Raw genomic sequence first — 20,553 nt, 5'->3', positions numbered from 1 at the left:
AAAAAAAGTTAAATAAATAATCAAACAAAGTTCAAACCAAATACAAGAGCCTGCCACTCTGACTGCATTTTAAATGAATACTAACATTAACTGAATTCTCTGTTACATCCTTAGCTTCAGAACACTGCCAGGTACATAGCAAGCACTCATAAATAACTCTTGAAAGAATTAAGATGAAATAAATGGTTCACTCGAGATTTTGTCAATTGAAACATTTGTTCCCCTAACCTCCCTAAAGAAAAAGCTGGAAGAAAATCTCACCAATGTGTTATACAAACTGATATCCACTTCCAGACCACTTCTCAGATGGAAGAACTTCACAATTGGCACCTTTGCTGTTGTAATAGGTAAGATGTTTCTCAAACCTAGTTTGGGAAATAAGATTGTACCATTAAATGTAGCAGCTAGGGATATAAGTGGTTCTTGTGTTAATGTCCCAATATAAAATGATGTAAGCCTAACTTTGGCTTGTTTCACTGCATTCACTAGGACTAGTTAAAGACTTCTCTGTTATTAACAAATATCTGGGAAGACTATTCTGGCAAAGTTTACATTTGTTAAACACGTTAATGTTTGAACTACAAGAATCAAAAATGCAAGCCACTGCCTTCCAGGAATTTAATGGTTCATGTGTACTCACTTGTGTGCACAGCTGTGCGCACGTGCATGCATGTACGTATCTGTGCGGGTGTGGTTTGCCTGACAAATACCAAAATAGAGAAAACTACTAGAGCCTTTTTGGTTTTTGGTTTTTTTTTTTTTTTTTGAGGAAAAGTTTTGCTCTGTCACCTAGGCTAGAGTGCAGTGGCATAATCATAGCTCACTGCAGCCTCAAACTCAAGGGATCCTCCTGCCTCAGCCTCTCAAATAGCTAGGACTTCAGGTGTGTAACATCATGCCCAGCTAATTTTTAAATTTTTTGTACAGATGGGGTCTCGCTATGTGGCCTAAGTTGGTCTCAAACTCCTGGCCTCAAGTGACAGAGTCTGAATTATGTGGGTCCTACCTATTCTCTCCATATGACTATATCTAATTTGGAGAAAACCCTAGAGGCAATCGTTAAGAATCCTCAAAACAAGTCACTTACCATGGAGTTAGAAGTTACAAAGGTAATAGAAAGGAATCAACGTCCATAGGATAGGAGAAAATTGCCTGAGCTGGGCTTTGAAAAAGAAGAACAACAGGCAAAAATAGTGGTGGCTGAGGGGATTTACCAGGCAAGGGAAACTGCACATGAAAAAAGAGACAGCCTGAAAGAGAATGGCATGCTCAGGGAACTTCCATGGAACTGTGCAGGTTGCAGAATGAACTTCCGCGGAAAGGAATCCGAGGAACAGGAAAGGGAGGAGAAATCAGAAGAGCCCAAACAGAGAACATATATATCCTGCTAAGAAATATCCTTAGAGGCAAAGAGAAGCCAATGAACTAAGTAGGAATCACTGACCACATCTAATTATACAATGCCCAGGCGATAGATAGACTGGAGGCACCTGGAATAACAGAGGCAGGATGACCACTTATTTTCTTATTTTTATTTAACTTTGTATTTCTTTTCTATAAATATTCTTATTTTCTGCTGCTTTTTCTTATCTTGTCTTTGTCAGGCAAGGATGACTGCTTATGAACAATACCTGGGCCTGAACTCTCAGGGTGGCATCGGAATAAGAAGCAGCAAGTCATGTTTGAGAGTTATAAACTGGATGGGAAGGGAGGGGTGATAAAAGAGGAAGAGCGCTGACAGTAAGAGTTAGCACTTCCTGAGCACCTAAAGTGTGACAGTAGCATGTGAAGACTTCATTACAAACACTAAGGCTTATCACTCTCACCTAACAGAAGAAGAAACAGAGACCTGGAAAAAGTCACTTGCTTAGGAATATGCAGCTGATAAATTGTGGAGTTAGGATGTAAATCTAGGAAAGACTGACTCCAAACTTCTACTGCATCTAGTCAGGCGTTAGGATGTAAATCTAGGAAAGACTGACTCCAAACTTCTACTGCATCTAGTCAGGCTAATCATCACTTCACCTGTTTTGGTAATTCCAAGGATGCCAATGTCAACAACCAAGAAAGAGGATTCAGAAGCAAGGGCAGGTAGTGGAGGTAGCTGCAGTGGAAGGCACGTGGTAAAGAGAAAGAAGAGTTCACTCTGAGATGTAGTTTCTTATGAGAGGTGGTGATATCTACGACAGATACATAGTGATCATATCGCCCAACTCAGGACAAAATATCATTGAGAAATAGGAATGTCTGCAGAGAACACCTGTGTGGAGGTGTTTAGTTTGCCATGAAGGTTATCATATTACAAGAGAAATGACAGCAGAAATTTCAGGAGGAAAGGTCTGTATGGCAGATAAAGGAAATCTAACACGCTGATTGGGAAAAGGGGCAAGGAAACTATTCACTGAATACTTAGAATATGGTAGGCCCTGTACTTTAATGTATTTTCTTTCTTAATCTTAAAATGCTAGTTCTATTATTTCCACTTTACAGATAAGGATCTGAGTGCCTGTAATGAGGCTGAGTGACTTTCTGGGATCACACAGCCCAGCAGGTGGGGAGCCAGGATTTAAAACCAGAGTCTGATTCTAGAACCTCCACCAACTACTTTGCTATACTGCTTCTAAATGAGATAGCTTCTTCCTCATGTCCTTTACATTTGGAATTTGACACTGTTGACCATTATAACACCCATAAGCCAGTCCTCTAGCATTTCTTCACAGTATACTATCCTCATCCTTTCATAAACCATTCCATTTTACCTCTCTGGTTATCAGTTTAAAAATTTCTTTTGAAATAAATACAAAAAAACCATTCCAAAGGCTCCCTTTTCAGTCTCTTAATTTCTGTCCACTGAAATGAAGGCTCAGTCTTCAACTTCTCTCAAATGATTCCTTGGAATTCTGTTTTATTCTTGATCTCTTTCTCTCTCTCCATCTCTTTCTCTTTGAGACTTTCAATACAAAACTGTTTTATTTTCATCTTCAATTCTGACTGACAACCACCTATTTCTAATTGCTTGCTGGACTGTTAACTCTTAGAGATCATACCTTCATGGCAAACTAAACACCTCAACACAGGTGTTTTCTGCAAACATCCTCATTTCTCAAGTACCCAGCCATCAGCCTTAACCCTTACTTTCCTACTTATAGGTAGCAAATTTTCCCATTTGGAATCTCTCTTATCTTTTTTCCTTTTAATACAGTGGCGTCCTGGCTGAGGTCCTGCTGCCCTGTCACCTAGATTGTACCTTTCCTAAAAGAGATAACACCAGCTGCCTAAAAACCTCTGTTTTCCTTTTATTGGGTCCCTCCCCTACTGAAGAAACTTCAGTGGCTTCCAAATATCTGTACACTTCATCTTATCTCCTAATATTTCCCACTTGAAAATCCTCTCCAAATGTACCAATCTTCTGTCTTCCAGAATATTCCAAAGTAATTCTCATGCTCATGTCTATACACTTAGGAATGACTTCTTTTCCCATCTTTTTCAAGTAGTATTCACCATCATTTGAGATAAGTCCATCTCTTCCATGAACCTCCCCTATGCAACTCTTTCTCATATTCTCTCTCTCCTCAAAAGTTAATTGAATATTACCTTACGTTGTTACAGTTTGAGACTATCTTACTTATTTTAAGAACTGTAAGACTGACACAGATTCTTTATTTTTCCACTATCCCTAAGTGCTAACACAGTGATAAGCACAGAGGAAACACACAATCAAATACCCGAGGAGACTGCTTTCGAATATACCAAGTGTCAGACATGGCCCTCTAGCTGTTGCTAAATTCTTATTCTATGCAATCTGCATTTGATTATTATCATCATCTGTGTGTCTAAGTCATTTCTAGTCTAAAAATGATCTGTTTTTAACATTGTTCCTTCTTAGGATATATATACTGAGATATTTCTGGAGGAAAGGGACATAATGTCCATAGCTTACTCTTAAATGGTACAGAAAGAAATTGAGAGCAAGCAAGAGATAAAATGATAAATCAAAGGTGGTAAAATGTTAATTGGTGGATTTGAATGAAGGTTATACAGAGTTCTTTCTTCGACTTTTGCTGCTCTCCCTTAAGATTTAAATTATTTAAATTATTTCAAAATAAAAATCAAAATCTAGCTCAGCACTCAAAAGCTTAATAGTGGTGGTAACTTAGTACTTTATTTTCTTTACATATCTTCAAAACAAAACAAAAAACACATCACCTTTACAGGCAGAATTCCCAAGTGAGGGAAACATCTACTTCAATGACCAATGAAAACTATATTGATATATATCTGAAAAAACAAAACCAAAAAACCCTGATGTCTTAGGTTAATTTTCACTGGAAATAAATCAAAATTAGTATTTTTTCCCTTTTATTTAACCACGATATCTACTTTAAGATCTGGAAATAAAAATTATAAAGAAAAGGGGCACTCAAGGTGTATGTTTGTGTGTGGCTAGGTGTGTGTGCGTGTCCATGCTGTGAGTAAAAGTCTATCCTCCACTGAAATACAAGAAAGCTTTTCAGCTGGACATGGTGGTTCACGCCTGTAAACCTAGCACTTAGGGAGGCCAAGGTGGGAGGATTGCTTGAGACCAGGAGTTTGAGACCAGCCTGAGTAAGAGGGAGAGATCCCATCTCTACAAAAAATAGAAAAATTAGCCAGGCATGATGGCACTTGCCTGTAGTGCCAGCTGCTTGGGAGGCTGAGAAAGGAGGATCACTTGAGCCCAGGAGTTTGAGGTTGTAGTGAGCTACGATGATGCCATTGTACTCTAGCCCTGGCAACAGAGCAAGATCCTGTCTCAAAACAAAACAAAACAAAAGGTTTTTGTGGATAGATCATGGATTTTAAGTTCCCTGAGGACAGGGACCATATTTACCTTCATTCTCAGCTCTCAGCACAGAAGTTTGCTGTCACATTTTAAAAGAAGATTTTGACTGCTAATAGAAACCATAGCTACCCTGGCAGCAAAAGAATGCTAATGGCACTTCAATTCTATGCACAATTTATAGATGTATCGAATATACATTTTACTGATATAAATACTTCAGCAACTCCTACATTCTGACTTACACACAATGTCAATAAGGCAAAATGATTTCCAGAGTTTCTTGCCTGTCTGGTGTATGCTTTGTTTTGAAAAAAACTGAACCAGGCAACAATATGCACATAATTTATCACCAATTTCTCGGCCTTTCATACTTATTCACACAAGATTTTTTAAAGACACTATTATTGGAAATATTCTATAAATGAGCCACCATACTGCTTCACAGCATCAGCAAATTCTAAGTACAGTCGGTCCTATAGCCATGGGTCTGCACCCCCAGATTCAACCAACTTCAGACTAAAAATATTTCGGGGCAAAAAAAAGCAAACAATAAAAAATAATACAAATAAAAAAACCAATTCAGTATAACAACTATTTACATAGCATTTACATTGTATTAGGAATTATAAGTAACCTAGAGATGATTTAATGTATATAGGAGAATGGGCACAAGTTTTATGCAAATACTATGCCATTTTATATAAGGGATTTGAGCATATGAGGATTTTGGTATCTATGTGTGTGTGCATGCACGTGTGTGTGTGTTGTGCGTGTGTGTGTGTGTGTGTGTGTGTGTGTGTGTGGTGTGTGTGTGTGTGTGTGTGTGTGTGAGCGTCCTGGAACCAAACCCCCTCAGATAGAGAGAAGACTATGTAAAATACTAATAAAAAGAAAAAAAAATATTTTCAGAAAAAGTTTATAGAGGTACCTGAATGTTTTCTGAGCACTCTTGCCAATTCTTCAATAGTCCTTACACAGTCCAACCCCTGAAACAAAGATGGCACAAACAATTGAACCAAAACTGGAAGACAGGTTCCTAAACTGGTTATAAACAGTTTCCATTACCTTCAGAAACAAGGAAATTAATTTCAATTTAGTCTATATATATTTTTCCCTTCTAGCTGAATATCATAGTCAGTATTCACAGGAAATATCCTGTGGATACAAAAACCACCAAATACCGTACTTCCTAATTGCTTTTGGACATGTGACAAAGGCTAAAATTAGTCAGGAAGCCTGGAGACCCAAGGTTTCCAAAAAAGTCTCTGAATCATGGTCGAGGACCTCCATTTGTTCCCACTATATATTTATATCACTCAGAAGTACCCCATGTGGCAGAATATGTAAGAAGGCCTTCTGTGCCCCTTCTTATTTATTCTGGGTAGACGTTCATTAGAGTTTAAGAGTTGACTGAATTGCTGTGGAGGGTGATTAAGCTCACATTATTTCCCCGTAGGACTAGCCAAAATAATAATGTACAAAGTCATATAGCAAAAATAAATAGTATTTCAAATAAATCATAATTAAAAACATTTAGGTTGACCCTATCAACAGAAGCCCTTTCGATGGTTATATACATCCCAGAACATATTTGAAATTTTATTTCAGAAATGCCCTCAAAACTACTTGACAAGCCATGTTTAAAAAAAAAAAATTCAACCTTAAGGATGCGTAATTGAGTCATTCTGTATATTGAACTAATCTTGCTTATCTACTTTATTCACCTAATTCAGGATAGATCACTTTTGACTGTTTTCCCAAATCAGATACATCCTCCAAATACAAAGACTAAAACTAAGAAAAGGAATAAAGGGTCTTCAGTAAAAGCAGCATCACACATTTGGATAACCACCATTTGAACCGCTGTTAAAAACAAAAAAAAAAGAATAGAGACTCAGCACTTCTCAGACTTTGTATCTTTATATACATAGTATTTTATATTTTATAAATGTCTTCAGATACATCAGGGGCTGGCAAACTTGTTCTGCTTTGCGGGCCACATGGCCTCTGTCATAAGTACTAAACCCTGCACTTACAGAGTGAAAGCAGCTATAGACAATACTTCAGTGAATGGGTGTGGCTCTGCTCTAATAAAACTTCATTCACAAAAACAGGCAGTTGGGGCTGAATTTAGCCCAGGGCCCATAGTCTGCTGACTCCTGACATACATGATTCAAACTAATGTGTCCAACAATCACCTGAGCTAAAAGGGAATAGAAATTATTTCCATTTCACAGATTATCTACCAAAGACCATATGTCTTGGTACTGATGAAACCAAGTTTGTCTCAAATCCAGGTCTCTGGACTAGTGGTTAGCGCTCTTATCATTTATCACATTGCCTGTCTGATAAAAACCTTTACAGATAACCTTGTGTGGGTATGTGCTTCCAAGTCGGTGCAGTGGCCAGGAGAAGCTAGTTTAACTTCGTAGAATTCCTACATGTCACTTTGCAATCCACTTTGTAACTCCTCACATTCACCTCTAAGCTGCTTAATGTCTTTGGTTATAGATTGTGTCAAATGGCACATACTCTACGGTATGCCCTGATATATTTGGAAACTACCAAGCTGTAATGTCAGTCAAGATTGGTCAAATCACATTGCTATAGCAAATGGAAGTTTCATGTGGTCACTGTACCTCAGCAGTTTCAAGTCCGTTAATTGTCATACAGACGTCAAGGTCACTCTGCTTGAACCCAAATCCATTTTTTGAGGAGCCAAACAAGCTCAATTTAGTTCCTGTTAGGGATATATGAAAAGTAATAACTAATTACCTGATATATTTAACTTTGTGATCAAAATGGTCCTTTCATGAATCAAAAATACCCAGTTGTTAACTACCCTATATTAATCTCATAATTATGTTCAGATCTTATTAATCAGTCATTTATTCTAAATTTTTTCTCTCGAAGTTTCCTTTAAAGAAATATAAGCTGTACATGGCAAGAAAGATTATCAGGTGCCACTTTATTCTTAAATGCAAGGACATTTTAAGGAAAATGTTACCTCAATCACCTCATCATATTTAATAATGTAAGCTTACTACTTCCTAAATAAAGGCACTTTTTAGAGGTGTGTGAACTTTGACTCTAAACATGTTATAATATTAAATGAAATTCACTTGTGGCATCTCCTAGGATACATGCTACACTGCTACGGTTCTTTTTTTTTTTTTTTTTTTGAGACAGAGTCTTGCTCTGTTGCCCGGTCTAGAGTGCCGTGGTGTCAGCCTAGCTCACAGCAACCTCAGACTCCTGGGCTCAAGTGATCCTCCTCACTCAGCCTCCCGAGTAGCTGGGACTACAGGCATGCGCCACCATGCCCGGCTAATTTTTTCTATGTATTTTTAGTTGTCTGGCTAATTTCTTTCTATTTTTAGTAGAGAGGGGGTCTCGCTCTTGCTCAGACTGGTCTCGAACTCCTAACCTCAAGTGATCCTCCCATCTCGGCCTCCCAGAGTGCTAGGATTACCGGCGTGAGCCACCATGCCCGGCAGATACTGTTCTTTCTACTGGTAAACTAGGACTTGGCAGACCAAAGACATCCCAGGCATACTGAAGAACAACTGAAACCCTGACCCGCCACCACCACAAGATCACTTTATGATTCTCAAAATCAATGTGCTTGTAACCCATGTACTCATTCGGAAGGAAGGTCAGAATACTGTTCTTAAACATGAAAAAATCATTTACCTGGAAAGTCCTGTCTTATGAAACTTTCTAGGTTTTGTCGAATATGTTCACGAGCCTGATCTTCTAAAATAGTTGGAGAAAAATCCTCTGTTTAAAATAGACATGGAGAAAATAAGACTGTAGACATACTTTGAAAAGGCTGAAAAAATATTTTTTATAAAATAAAACTTACAAGCTTAAAAAGCCTCCTAAATTTCTGTGACTTCTTAGTAGATAGTGTTAGCAACGTGAAATAAAAAATGCCCCTTTATAAAGAGCCTATCACCAAGAGCTACTTTTGAAATGGAAACTAATTTGAACTGGGGATCTGAACCTGGGTTTCAGAGACTCACGGGGTCTAGAAAGGGACTTCTGGGAACTTCACAGAGTGTGAATACAATGTCTGTGAGTGTCTGCATGTATTTTTGTCTAAAGAGAACCTAGTTTTCTTTCATAGCTCATACCCTCCAAAACGGTTTGTTTAAAAAAAAAAAAAAAAAAAAAAAAATCACTGATTAAAAGCCAAGTGTGTTCTGGCACAGATGGACAGCTCACAGTGTAGCCACGTCAAATAAGTTCTATCATTCTAATCAGCTGAATGCCTCTCCTTTAAATGTTTTCTTTGTAAAACTTTTAAACCTCTCTTTATCAAGGCTTCCCCAAACTGGTGTTCCTTAAAAGGTTGTTATGCAGGCTATTAATTAGCATTACTTGAAAAGTATTTCATGCTCAAATTTTGGACATAATACTTCTCAGACACTTTCATTATGCCAATGTGCCCTGGAAATCTCTATGGGGAGATTTACTACCCTAAGTGAGAGGGCAGTATATAGAGTTATTCCCTACTTGGCCTGGAAATACTTCTGGTCATGAAATATTATTAACTGCAACTAGAAAAACTTTTCAAGAAACACCAGCTGAAAAATGCTAGCACTCTAATCTTAAGACTTAAAAGGGGCTGGGCACAGTGGCTCACACCTGTAATACTAGTACTTTGGAGTTTAAGGCCAGGTGCTCAAGAGAAGCCTAAACAAAATAGTGAGATCCAGTCTCTACAAAAAATATTAAAAAAAAAAAAAAAAAAAACTAGCTGGGCATGGTGGCATGTGGCCGTAGTCCCAGCTACTTGGCAGGCTGAGGCAGGAGGATTGTCTGAGACCAGGAGTTTGAGGTTGCAGTGAACTATGATGATGCCACTGCACTGTAGCCTGGGTAACAGAGTGACACCCTGTCTCAAAAAACAAAACAAAACAAAACAAAGCAAAGCAAAGCAAAGCAAATCAAAGAAAAACCAAAACAAAACAAAAAGACTTAAAATGTCTTCCTTTCTTCTTTCCTTGTCTTTCGTTTATATTTATTGCATGCCCTAAAAGGGACAAGCACGACATAGAACACTGTGGATACCACAGAGAATGGAACAGACTTAGTTCCTGTAAGTGCTTAGAGAGTTAACAGGATAGTGATTCTGATGACTCTTGAGTAAATGTCAATTTAATATTTCAACAAATCAAAAGAAATGTGAATAACTTACTGTAACACTGGATGCAAACTTGATCTAAGATATTTGAAAACTTCGGTGTTAGCGGTGGCAAGGGTTCCAGCTGGATTCTTTTGAAGTCATCTGGACAATCCTTCTTTAGATGACCCTCTCGTTTGCATAAGCTGCACACTACCGTAGGAGACTGCAGGAACATGATAAAGCAAAACAAAACTTAAGATAACACTTTAGTTGCCAAATAGTGAGGTCTGGAATCTTTTTGTAAAGTATCTAGTCAACTCTTCACTTTCCAAAGAAATGAAAATACAATACGCAGCCACTCCAAATGATCTGAGAGAAGGGGACCCCCTGTGGTATCTTCAGGAAAAAAAGGTACTTATGTTCACTACTAACTGCATTCCCTTCCTTCTACACAAATTCCCATGAGTCTTAAGGAGGGAAGTGGACCAAGTGATCATATTCGAAAGACCAATTCAAGTTAACCACAACCAAAATAGGGAGACTTCTGCTCTAGAATATAAAAACTGAAATTACATGCATTAAAATTGTTTAAGGTCTCCTAGTTCTAAGTGTAGTACTGGCACCGATTACCTTGCCTTTGGTGAAGATAAGTTTACTAAATTCATAGAAGAAACCGGATGGATCCACAGGTGAATTTTTCTCACAGATATTTTCTTCTTTAAGACTTATTTTGTTAAGTTCCATTACTAGAGCTCCATCTACATGTTTTCCACATTCCTTCACATCTTCATACTTAGCAGGCTTGCCTACTTCATCGTCTTCTTCAGACAGGCCGTCCTCATCCCCTGATCCATTGTAGGTGTTGTCTAACTCATCTTCATTAGCAATGCCATCTTCATCTTCCCTTTGGCTAATGGTGAGCCTGGGTTCCTCCTCCTCTTCCTCCTCCTCCTCCTCCTCCTCCTTCTCCTCTTCATCAGAGTGAATGATTTTTGATGTCTGGCCCTGTACTGAAGGGGCAGAGTCGTTTAGAGAGTCTTCTAGTTCATCAGTATCTTCTATACTTTCTTCATCAACATCAGCCTTGTCATCTAAAGTAGCAAATCCATCACATTCTTTAGCTGTAGGATTCTGGATGCCTTCTAAATTCAAAGTGCTGTCTGTCTCATCATTAAGAGTGCTGCCACAGATTATGAGCTCTCCACATCCGCTACTGCTTAAACCTTTATCAACAGTCAAGGGATGCTTGCCCTTTTTCCCAGTTTTCTCTTTCTCATTTTTACTTCCTGTTTCTTGATGGTGTACTTTAACATCCTCATGATCATCACAATTGACCTTTGCCTGGATACAGTCAGAGTTTTCTGGGTGGACACTGATATGTATATTTCCCAATTCCTCTGTTGGTGGGCTTCCAAACCTTTTAGCAGTCTCTTTAAGAGTATGTGAATGTACCTTACAGGTATTTGCAGTTGCACTGGGACCTGGGACCAAAACTGAGTTTTTGAGCTTATCACCTTTTGCATGTCCGGCTGGGTCATGATTTACTACTTCTTTAGAATGTTTTGAAGCACATGTAACTACACCCAAAGGCTTTGGAAGGCTGGATTTTGCAATTTTATGTGGAAGAGCAAAGTATTTATATGTTGTTCTTAAACAATGAAGTATATATTCAAACACGGGTTGATTATTTAGGGTCCTTGCCACATTTCTTTTAACAGAGTAGGGATCTGTAACAAAAAAAAAAAAGAAAAGGAAAAAATCTACCACTTCATGTACTTCTACTTCATGTTTTAAAAATTAGCCTGCTGCAGATAAAAACAGACAACAAACAATAGTAAAATTTGCCATAGTATCTTATATGCTTAAAAACCAATGGGGGTGGGGAGTAAGAAAATATAGTTTAAGAACAAAAAGCAACATTTTCTGAAACATCTGTGACTGCGGAGGTGGAAAAGATGTGGCTCTCACACCCTCGGGAAGAATCAAGGTCTTCCCGACAGGCTTTGCTGCTGAGTGTTCTGCCTCCCCACTCAGCCAGGCCCTGAGGTTTGTCGAGCTTACCTCCACTCTTCTGCCCCGGGAAGCCCCATCACTGAATTGGCTGGACTGAATTTCAGGGGCGAGAGGGAGGCACCAGGAGGAGACACCACTTCTCTCAATCTTTTCTCCTCCCCTAGAACTCCAGCAGGTTAGGCAATTGGCCAGAAGAGCTGAGCCAGAGAAACTGCAGGGGAGGGTTTAAAAATGTGAGATCCCCATGATTGCACACAGAATTTATGCAAAATGCAAAAAAACCCTCTTATGCAACATAAAGCTTGAAAAAAAAAATCAAGCAAAAATAAGAGAATTCCATTTAGGAGGTTCTTTAAATTATTTAAAGGAGGAGAATTAAGATTTCTAGAGGGGTTTCAACCTCCTGACTTTACAAAGCTGAGAAAAGCTAGTTCATTTAATGACATCTACAGGGCATATCAGTGTGTCTTTGATATAGTGATTTCAGTTAAATGAGCCTTCACTAAAAAAGTGATTTTATGAATAAGTCCTTATGTTACTGCAGATATGTCAAAAATAACTATTCGTTCCCTCTATTGGACAGGAATCCAACTGAGAATGTCATTTTTCAAAAGAACAAATATTTTCCTCACCTTTGCAAATGTAAACAATATCAACAATTTACAAAAGGACTGAGTTTAAAATTTCAGAAGTGAGAATTGTAAAGAGGAAAGGGAGTTCACACATCTCTGTGAAAAAACTTTTTAAGCATTTAAGTTTTTAAGCAATTTACAAAGAAAGCAAGGTCTCAACCAGCCATTATTCCAGTTGCTTATACTTTAAAAACCCAGGGGGAACAGGTTCATTACTTGAAATCACCCACTGTAACCCATGCAAGATTCTAACTATTTATTTCACCTCTGAGGCCAGGCCTACCTTACGTGTAGAAGCTGAAAAGAGACCGAAATAAAAAGCATGCTGTTAGACTGGTACCTTAAAAAAAAAAGAGGGGGAATTAAAGATAAACATCGTTAGATACCTTCAATGGCAATGCGCTTTTTGGGCCAATCCTTTGATTCTCGAGATACTGATTCTTTGACACGAATACTTATCACTAAGTCAGCCAAATTAAATTCTAAAGCATAGAATCGCAGCATTTCCACCCAGAGCTGCCCAACTGGTACCGAAGGCTGGTGTTTTATATCAAATATTAATGACACCTATTAATAGCAAAGAGAAACATACAGTTTATTTCAGATGTAAGCATAATCTGAAAAATTAGAGATCATTCAGACATCCAATTAAAAAATCTGAAAATCCTTAGCAAAATATAAACCTGACAATCCATCTAGATAAATCAAATTCTAGGTTGTATTTTGCTTATGGTAAAACAGCATTACTTCACTACACTCCTAGGATTAGATAATGTTAAAATCCAGTCATTATCACAGGAATAGACAGGATCAGTTTTATGTAACCAGACAGCACTCCTAATTTTGAACTCTTAGTAACAGGCGGAGAGGACTGTGCATAGGTTGCTAATACTCTGCACTGAACTCTTCCTGTTATGGCTGCTGGAGGCACCTTTATAGTCACAGACACACAGAAATGGACAGTAGCTAAAGGCACAGAGAAAAATGAAAAACACCTCTCTCATTGCCCTGAGAATCTATAAAAATACACTGTCTCTGCCAGTGGCAACTAATTTTAAAGTCAAATAACTTGATATGGGAAACTGATACTAGTTTTACGGTCACAGACTTCTGATAAGCTGGAACATACTGTGATGTAATTATATTGGAAAGTACACAGCACTCAGGATAGGGAAAAAAATGAGTCCAAATAGTGATTCTGCCATGTCATAACTCTTAATGCTCTGTGACTTAGCTTCTTCGTTCTCAGACTGGCAGTACAGCTTAGTGGCTAAGAGAACTGGCTTTGGCATTAGGTCAAGCTTAGATTTGAAACCCAAACTCTTGCCATGTACTAGCTGTGTATGATCCTGGTCAAGGACTATAACCTATCTAAGCCTTGGTTTCCTCATCTGAAAAATGGGGATAACAGTACCCACCTCATAGGGTTGTTGGGAGGACTGAGTGAGATAGTGTCTGTAAAGTGCTTAGCACAGTGCCTGGCACACAGTGTTCAAAAAATGGTCGCTATCATTATCTGCAGAGTAGGGATGATACCACCTATAACACAGGATAGTTATGAGGATTAAATCAGAAACACGGGAAAGCATCTAGCAGACTTGGTTGCTCGCTGTATTTTTTCACTTAGGTATAGTCTTTTTAAGTACAAGAAATCCACATATCACGAAAACACAACATTACAACTGTAAGATGCTCTTAAGAGGTACTGTAGTTCAACTCCCATATATTAAAAGAGAAGGAATTGAAGCCCCAAGAATTTCCATGACTTGTCAGAAGGTCGCACTGCTTCTGGCAGAATGAGAACAAGGTCTCCCCATCCCAGGACGGTGCTTTTTCACCACACCACATGCAACTCCATAATGTCTACAGCTCATTTAATTTCAGAAGTGGTAGCATGATTAATCTTTCCAAATAGCATAAAAACGTAAAAATAAAGCATTAAATGGACTTAGAGCAATGGCTTTTCCTTCACATTATTCCTACGATTCACACTGAAAAAAATATTTTCCCCTAAGGTGTACAAATTCGTCTCCGATCATACTTTATTATGTCAAGCTTCAAAACAAGTGGTATGGTGTTTTTCTCAATCACAAAGGTTCTGCCAAGTAAGATAAAGTCATCTTGGAGATTTACAAGGCAGAACTAATTAAAAATGGAAGTTGTCTATGTCCCAAACACTATAGTTAAGGACACAAAGACACCCCCCAGAAATTTTACATCTTATTAAATTTCACCTCTTCATACATAGCCTTTTTCAGCATTACAAAGGATTTTTAAGCATCTCACTGAAATGACTTAACACCATAACATGGAACTTAAGAGACCTTTGAAATATCGAGACTACTGGTACTAAATTTTTTAAGTTGAGAACACTTTCTTTTCCAAATACAGTAACAATGGTAGCTAACATTTACTAAGTGCTTACCACATGCTTGGCACTGAGTTAAGCATTCTATAAATCAATGACCCTATGAGAGGGTACCAATATTATCCCCATTTGTAGGGAGGAAAGCAGCACACAGAAAGATTAAGTAAGTAACTTGCCCAAGGACACACAGCTAGGAAGTGGGAGAGGTGGGATACAAAGTCACATTTTCTGGCTCCACAGCCTGTACTCTTATCCACTACAAGAACCCCGAACAGAAGACAGATAAAAGTGGTACCGTTCTGGTGGCAGCAGGGGAAGGATGGTACCACCTCTTCCCTCCCACTAATGTTCAAGGATTCTAGAAAACATAAACAGAATCTATGATTCACTACTATTCCTCATTTTAGGCATGGACTGGAGGAGTGATGTGACTTGTTTGTATTGAACTAGGATCAGAATCCTAGTCTCAGAAATACAGTGTGGATGTTATTGTCGTTTTAGCCCAAAGGTTTATGGGAAGATCAAGGACCTTTCACTATTTGGGACAGAATCCTATTCTTATTTCTAGGATTATTACATTGCACAGATTTTTGTTTGAAATTCTAATAGCCATTCTTTCCTTGTGCACAAACTCCCCTGCTCACCCCAACAGGATAGCTGGGGAATAAGTATATCAAATTAAATACTTATTCACTGTTATTTCAGTAATTTAAAGTTAGTTAACTTTTCATATATTTAAACCTCGTAACGCCATCTAAGACTAAGTTCTTAGAGTATGGATAGGGATTTGCTGTTGAATTCTCAGTATCTTTCAAAGGACCCTGTACACAGAGGGTACAAATAACCTCGGATTTAATAATTTCAGTTGGTTTTTTTTTTAAACCTTTTCTTGCTACTTGTCTATTCAAGGAACTGAATAGACTAGGAAATGAAATAGCCATGAAATAGTTAGGATAATTAAGGAAACAGGAAGACTGATTAACCCACAAACTCCATAAGTGACAACTGAAATAAAACTAAAAATTAGAGAACAGACCTGTCCCCTTTTAACCAGTATTTCTTTTGGTGCCTCTTCTTTTGTTATGTCTGTGTCCCCTGAAGCATTATCAGTATATTCCCAGACCACAGTGTCCTTCTCAGTATCTTTAAGGTTGAAATTCCCCAGTTTGTTTAATGAGAATCCTTCAATCTAGGAAAAAGTAGATACATACTTATTATAAGACAGAAACAATTTTATATCAATCAGAACATATTAATCTTGGAAGGAATGAAAAAGTTAGCATAGTCATAGTTCATTGAAAATACAAAAGGTATTTATGGAATATTTGAGACATCTATAAATGTAAAAATATTTTTTAAAGTAAAAAACAAGGTTTTGATTTGCAAAAGGAATGATGACTTTGTGAAATCATTCTTTAGCAAATATTCTAAGAGAAGGCAATGTGGCCTAGTGGCTAAGGCCATGGCTTCTGGAGTAAAACTGCCAGGGCCCAAATCTCAGCTCCCTCACAATCCAGCGATATGACTCTGGGTAAGGCACTTATTCTCTGTAGGTTCCTGGAAAAAGGAAACACTAGAACTTCCTTCATGGGATATCTGTGATATGAAATAATGGATACAAGAGGCCCAGATACAGGTAGTATCTGCTTGTAGTATATAGTAATCACTCAATAAATAGAAATCACTACCATAGATAAGAGATGCAATTGAAAAAGCTAGATCCTCCTATTTAGAAAATCATTTTAAATATTAATTCTGGGTTAAGTTGGAAATTTCCAAGGTAAATTTTATGTGCTATTAATGAATGCTAAAGCAAAAGGGCTCAAAAGGTCTGAGAGATGTTAAACAGAGTTGAACAGGTTTCTTTACTGTATCATGGGATTTACCACAGCCTTTAAGCAGGATAATGAACAAAATAAACATGGGGTAAAGCGTGGATATGGTATCACATTTCCTAAATGTGTTTCTATACCGAATGGATTACTTCATTGGTTTAGAACATAAGACATCATGTCGCTTTCCTGCTCGTAGTGGTTTCCTTCTTACTCAAGATGAAATTCACAGTCCTTTCCAGGGGCTACATAATCTGGCCCTTTGCTACTTGTCTGACCCTTCTTCCATCCTCCTTGCTCAGACCCGACATCTGCAATTTCCTCTGCTTGGAATGCTCTTCCCCTAGCATCCACTCACTCTCCCTTGCTTTATTCAGCTCTGTTCAAGTATCTTCTCTCATTAGCTCTCTACTTTTCACTCTGTCCTTCTTAATCTGGTTTATTTTTCCTCAGAGAAGTTACCACCACTTGCTATGTATTTCTTAGTCTCTTGTCCCACTGACTGTATAAATTCTAAGGCAAAGATTGTTTTGTTCACCACTCTAACCCTAGCACCCAAAATACTGCCTGGCCAAGGCAAATCAGTAAACATTTGCTGACTAATCAAACTACTCTTCCATAGAAAACACCTCAGAAAATACTAGGTGTGGTGACTTTCTTGATTGGATATATGTATTCAATATTTTCTTCAATTTGGTAGCTTGTTTCTTTGTTTTCTTAACAATGTTTTTTGAAGAGCTAGTTTTGAGGTTTGGTGAAGTTCAATTCATCAATATTTTTCTTTAATGATATGGTGTGTGTTTTTAGTATTCTAAGAAACCTTTGCTGCGAGATTTTCTCCTGGGAGTTTTATAGTTTTCAACATTTTGAGTTAATTTTAGGGTATTTTGTGAGGTAAATGTTTAATAATCATTTTTTTTTTCCCTTAGGGACATCTAGTTTTCCCTGCAACATTTGTTGAAAAGTTTTCTTTCCCCCAATGAACTGTTTGGGCACCTTTATCAAAAGCCAACTGACTACAACATACTGAATCTTCTAATCCATAAAAACTTAGTATAGTTCTACATTTATTTATCTCTTAATTTTCTCAACAATGTTCTACAATTTTCAGTTTAGAAGTCTTGCACATCTTTTGTTAAATTTATTCTTAAATATTGTATGTTGTCTGGCACTATTAATGGAATTTTAAAAGTATTCTCAAATTGCTGTTAGTACATGAAAGTATACAATTGATTTCTGTATATTAATTTTGTATCCATGATCTTACTACATTTATTAGTTCTAGGGGCTTAGTATTTTTCTGAGGATTTTCTGTGTAAAAAAAATGTCCTCTGCAAATAGAGAAATGTTTACTTCTTTTAGATTTTTATGCCTTTTTCTTTTCTTTATTGCAATGGCCAGGACTTCCTGGAAATGCTAAATAGGAATGGGGAAGGGGAGGATATTCTTTTTTCTCTTCCCAATGGCATTGGGAAAATATCCAGTATTCCACCATTAAGTATGATGTTAGCTGTAGATGTTTTTCATGAATGCCTAGTTTTCTTCTATTCCTGGTTTGCAGTTTTTATTTTGAGAGTGTTGAATTGTCAAGTCCCCCCCACCGCCATATCTATTAATAATCATATGGCTTTTCTCCTTTGTTCTGTTAAGGTAGGAAATTATAATTATTTTCAAATGCTAAATCAATCTTATATTCCTGGAAGAAGTCCAACGTGGTTACAATATATCCTTTTTTGTCTATTTTTGAGTTGAGTTAATATTATGCTGAGTTTCAGTGTCCATGCTCATGAGGTACACTGGTATATACCTTTTCTATCTTTGTCTGGTTTTGGTATCAGGGCAATTCCAGCCTCCAATTTCTTCTGTTCTATTTTCCAAAAGAGTTTGTGTAGAGTTGGCATTATTTTTTCCTTAAATGTTTGACAGAATTCACCAGTGAAAACATTTGGGCTTAGAGTTTTTCTTTGTAGGAAAGTTTTTAATCATAAATTCAACTTCTTTAGTGGATATAGGGCTATTCAGGTTATTTTCCCTTGAATAATCTTTTTGTATGTAGTCTTATAATAAAGAATATACCCATTTTATATAGGTTTTCAAATTTATTGGCATAAAGTTGTTTAGAATATTCTTTTTATCCATTTATGTATAAGATCTGGAGTGATAACCCTTCTTTAATCCTGATATTAATCTGTGTTCTCTTTTTCTTGAGAGCTTGTTTGGAGGTTCTAGCAGGGGAGCGCAGCTACTCGTATACCCTTGACCGAAGAACGGTCCTCCTCTATCGGGGAAGGTTGTCCTCTTCGACTGAGCACGCAGCAGCTTCACGAGGGACGCACATGGAGCGATGAGGGAGGAAGGGGACACCCACCCAGCCAGCCAGATCAGCCGAATCAACCCTGGCAATCAATGGGGTGACAGATGTTGCAGCCAGATCGCCCTCACATCCCTCTTTTTCTTTTATCAGTCTATCAGGTTTATAAATATTATTGATCAGAAAGCTTTGGCTTTATTAATTTTCTCTATCAGCCTATTTTCTATTAATTGACTTTGTTCTTATCTTTATTATTTCCTTTCTTCTACCCACTTTGGATTTATTTTCTTCTTTTGACTTCCAGCTTCTTGAGATAAAACTTTAGGTCACCGATTTTAGATCTTTCCTTTTAAATTTAAACATTTAAACCTATACATTTCCCTGTGAAAACTATTTTAGCTGCATTTCACAAATTTTGTATTTTTATCATTTAGTTAAAAACATTTTCTAATTTCCCATGTGGCTTCTTCTTTGACCCATAGATTACTTAGAAACTCATTGCTTAATTTCCAAATATGTATGATTTTCCTAAATATCTTACTGATCTATATCTCCATATAAATTCAAACTTAATGTATTGTGGTCAGAGAACACACTATGATTTTGATCCATTTAAATGTACCAAAACTACTTTTATGAATCAGTATATAGTCTATCTTGGTGAATTTACTATATGCACTTGAAAAAAATGTATATTCTGCAGTTTTAGGGTATAATGTTCCCAAGTATCAATTAGGTCAAGGTGGTTAATAGTGTCTATCAGATCCCCTATGTCTATACTGATTTTGTTTAGCTAACACAGGCATCAATTGCTGAGAGGGGTGTTAAAATCTACTCTAATGGTGGAATGGGTTTCACCAATTTTTGCTTCATGTATTTTGGTGCTATTTTAATAGGTGTGAACATTTATGAATGTTTTGTCTTCCTGATGAATTGACTTTATCATGATGAAATGTACCTTTTATCCCTTGAAATCTATCTGATATTAATGCAGCCTGTCCACATTCATTGGTTATAATTTATAGGTTATCTTTTTTCATCCATTTACTTTCACCCTATATGTCTTTATATTTTAATTGTATTTCTTCAGGACAGAATATAGTTGGTCTTACTTTTTTTATTCATTCTGATAATCTATGCATTTTAATGTGGGTACTTAGTCCATCAATATTTAAAATAATTATTGATATCATTGGTTTTAGGTCTAACATTTTAGCATTTGTTTTCTATTTGTCCCCTCAGATAAAATTTCCATTTGGTTCTTTCTGTATTTTCTATTTCTCTGGCTGATATTCCATACCTTCATTTATTCCAAGTATATTATTTCCTTTATTTCATGGGGCACAGTTATAATAACTGCTTTAAAGTCTTTGATAGTTCCTACATCTGGGTCATCTTGGGGTTGGCATCTGCTGATTTTTTCTTTCAGAGTAGGTCCCCGTTT

The 20,553-nt window shown here is 37.2% G+C and overlaps 1 protein-coding gene across 5 annotated transcripts in view; it reads right to left on the bottom strand.

The window, feature by feature from the left end:
• TUT7 (terminal uridylyl transferase 7) overlaps nucleotides 1–20,553 on the bottom strand; it is a 63,008-nt gene that overhangs the window by 22,297 nt on the left and 20,158 nt on the right. For 4 of the 5 annotated variants that reach the window (XM_045562191.1, XM_045562193.1, XM_045562192.1 and 1 more), the window contains 8 exons: nucleotides 16,003–16,155; nucleotides 12,985–13,165; nucleotides 10,584–11,680; nucleotides 10,026–10,176; nucleotides 8,516–8,602; nucleotides 7,462–7,562; nucleotides 5,751–5,808; nucleotides 262–365 (listed from right to left, as the gene is read on the bottom strand). In XM_045562191.1, the coding sequence (XP_045418147.1) occupies nucleotides 262–365; nucleotides 5,751–5,808; nucleotides 7,462–7,562; nucleotides 8,516–8,602; nucleotides 10,026–10,176; nucleotides 10,584–11,680; nucleotides 12,985–13,165; nucleotides 16,003–16,155 (1,932 nt within the window). Of the gene's footprint in view, nucleotides 1–261; nucleotides 366–5,750; nucleotides 5,809–7,461; nucleotides 7,563–8,515; nucleotides 8,603–10,025; nucleotides 10,177–10,583; nucleotides 11,681–12,984; nucleotides 13,166–14,016; nucleotides 14,042–16,002; nucleotides 16,156–20,553 lie in introns of those variants that run through there. The other variant, XM_045562195.1, reaches the window with a different exon arrangement.

Source organism: Lemur catta, chromosome 10 (assembly GCF_020740605.2).
Source record: "Lemur catta isolate mLemCat1 chromosome 10, mLemCat1.pri, whole genome shotgun sequence".
NCBI lineage: Eukaryota > Metazoa > Chordata > Mammalia > Primates > Lemuridae > Lemur > Lemur catta.
This window is presented reverse-complemented; position numbering and strand designations above follow the sequence as displayed.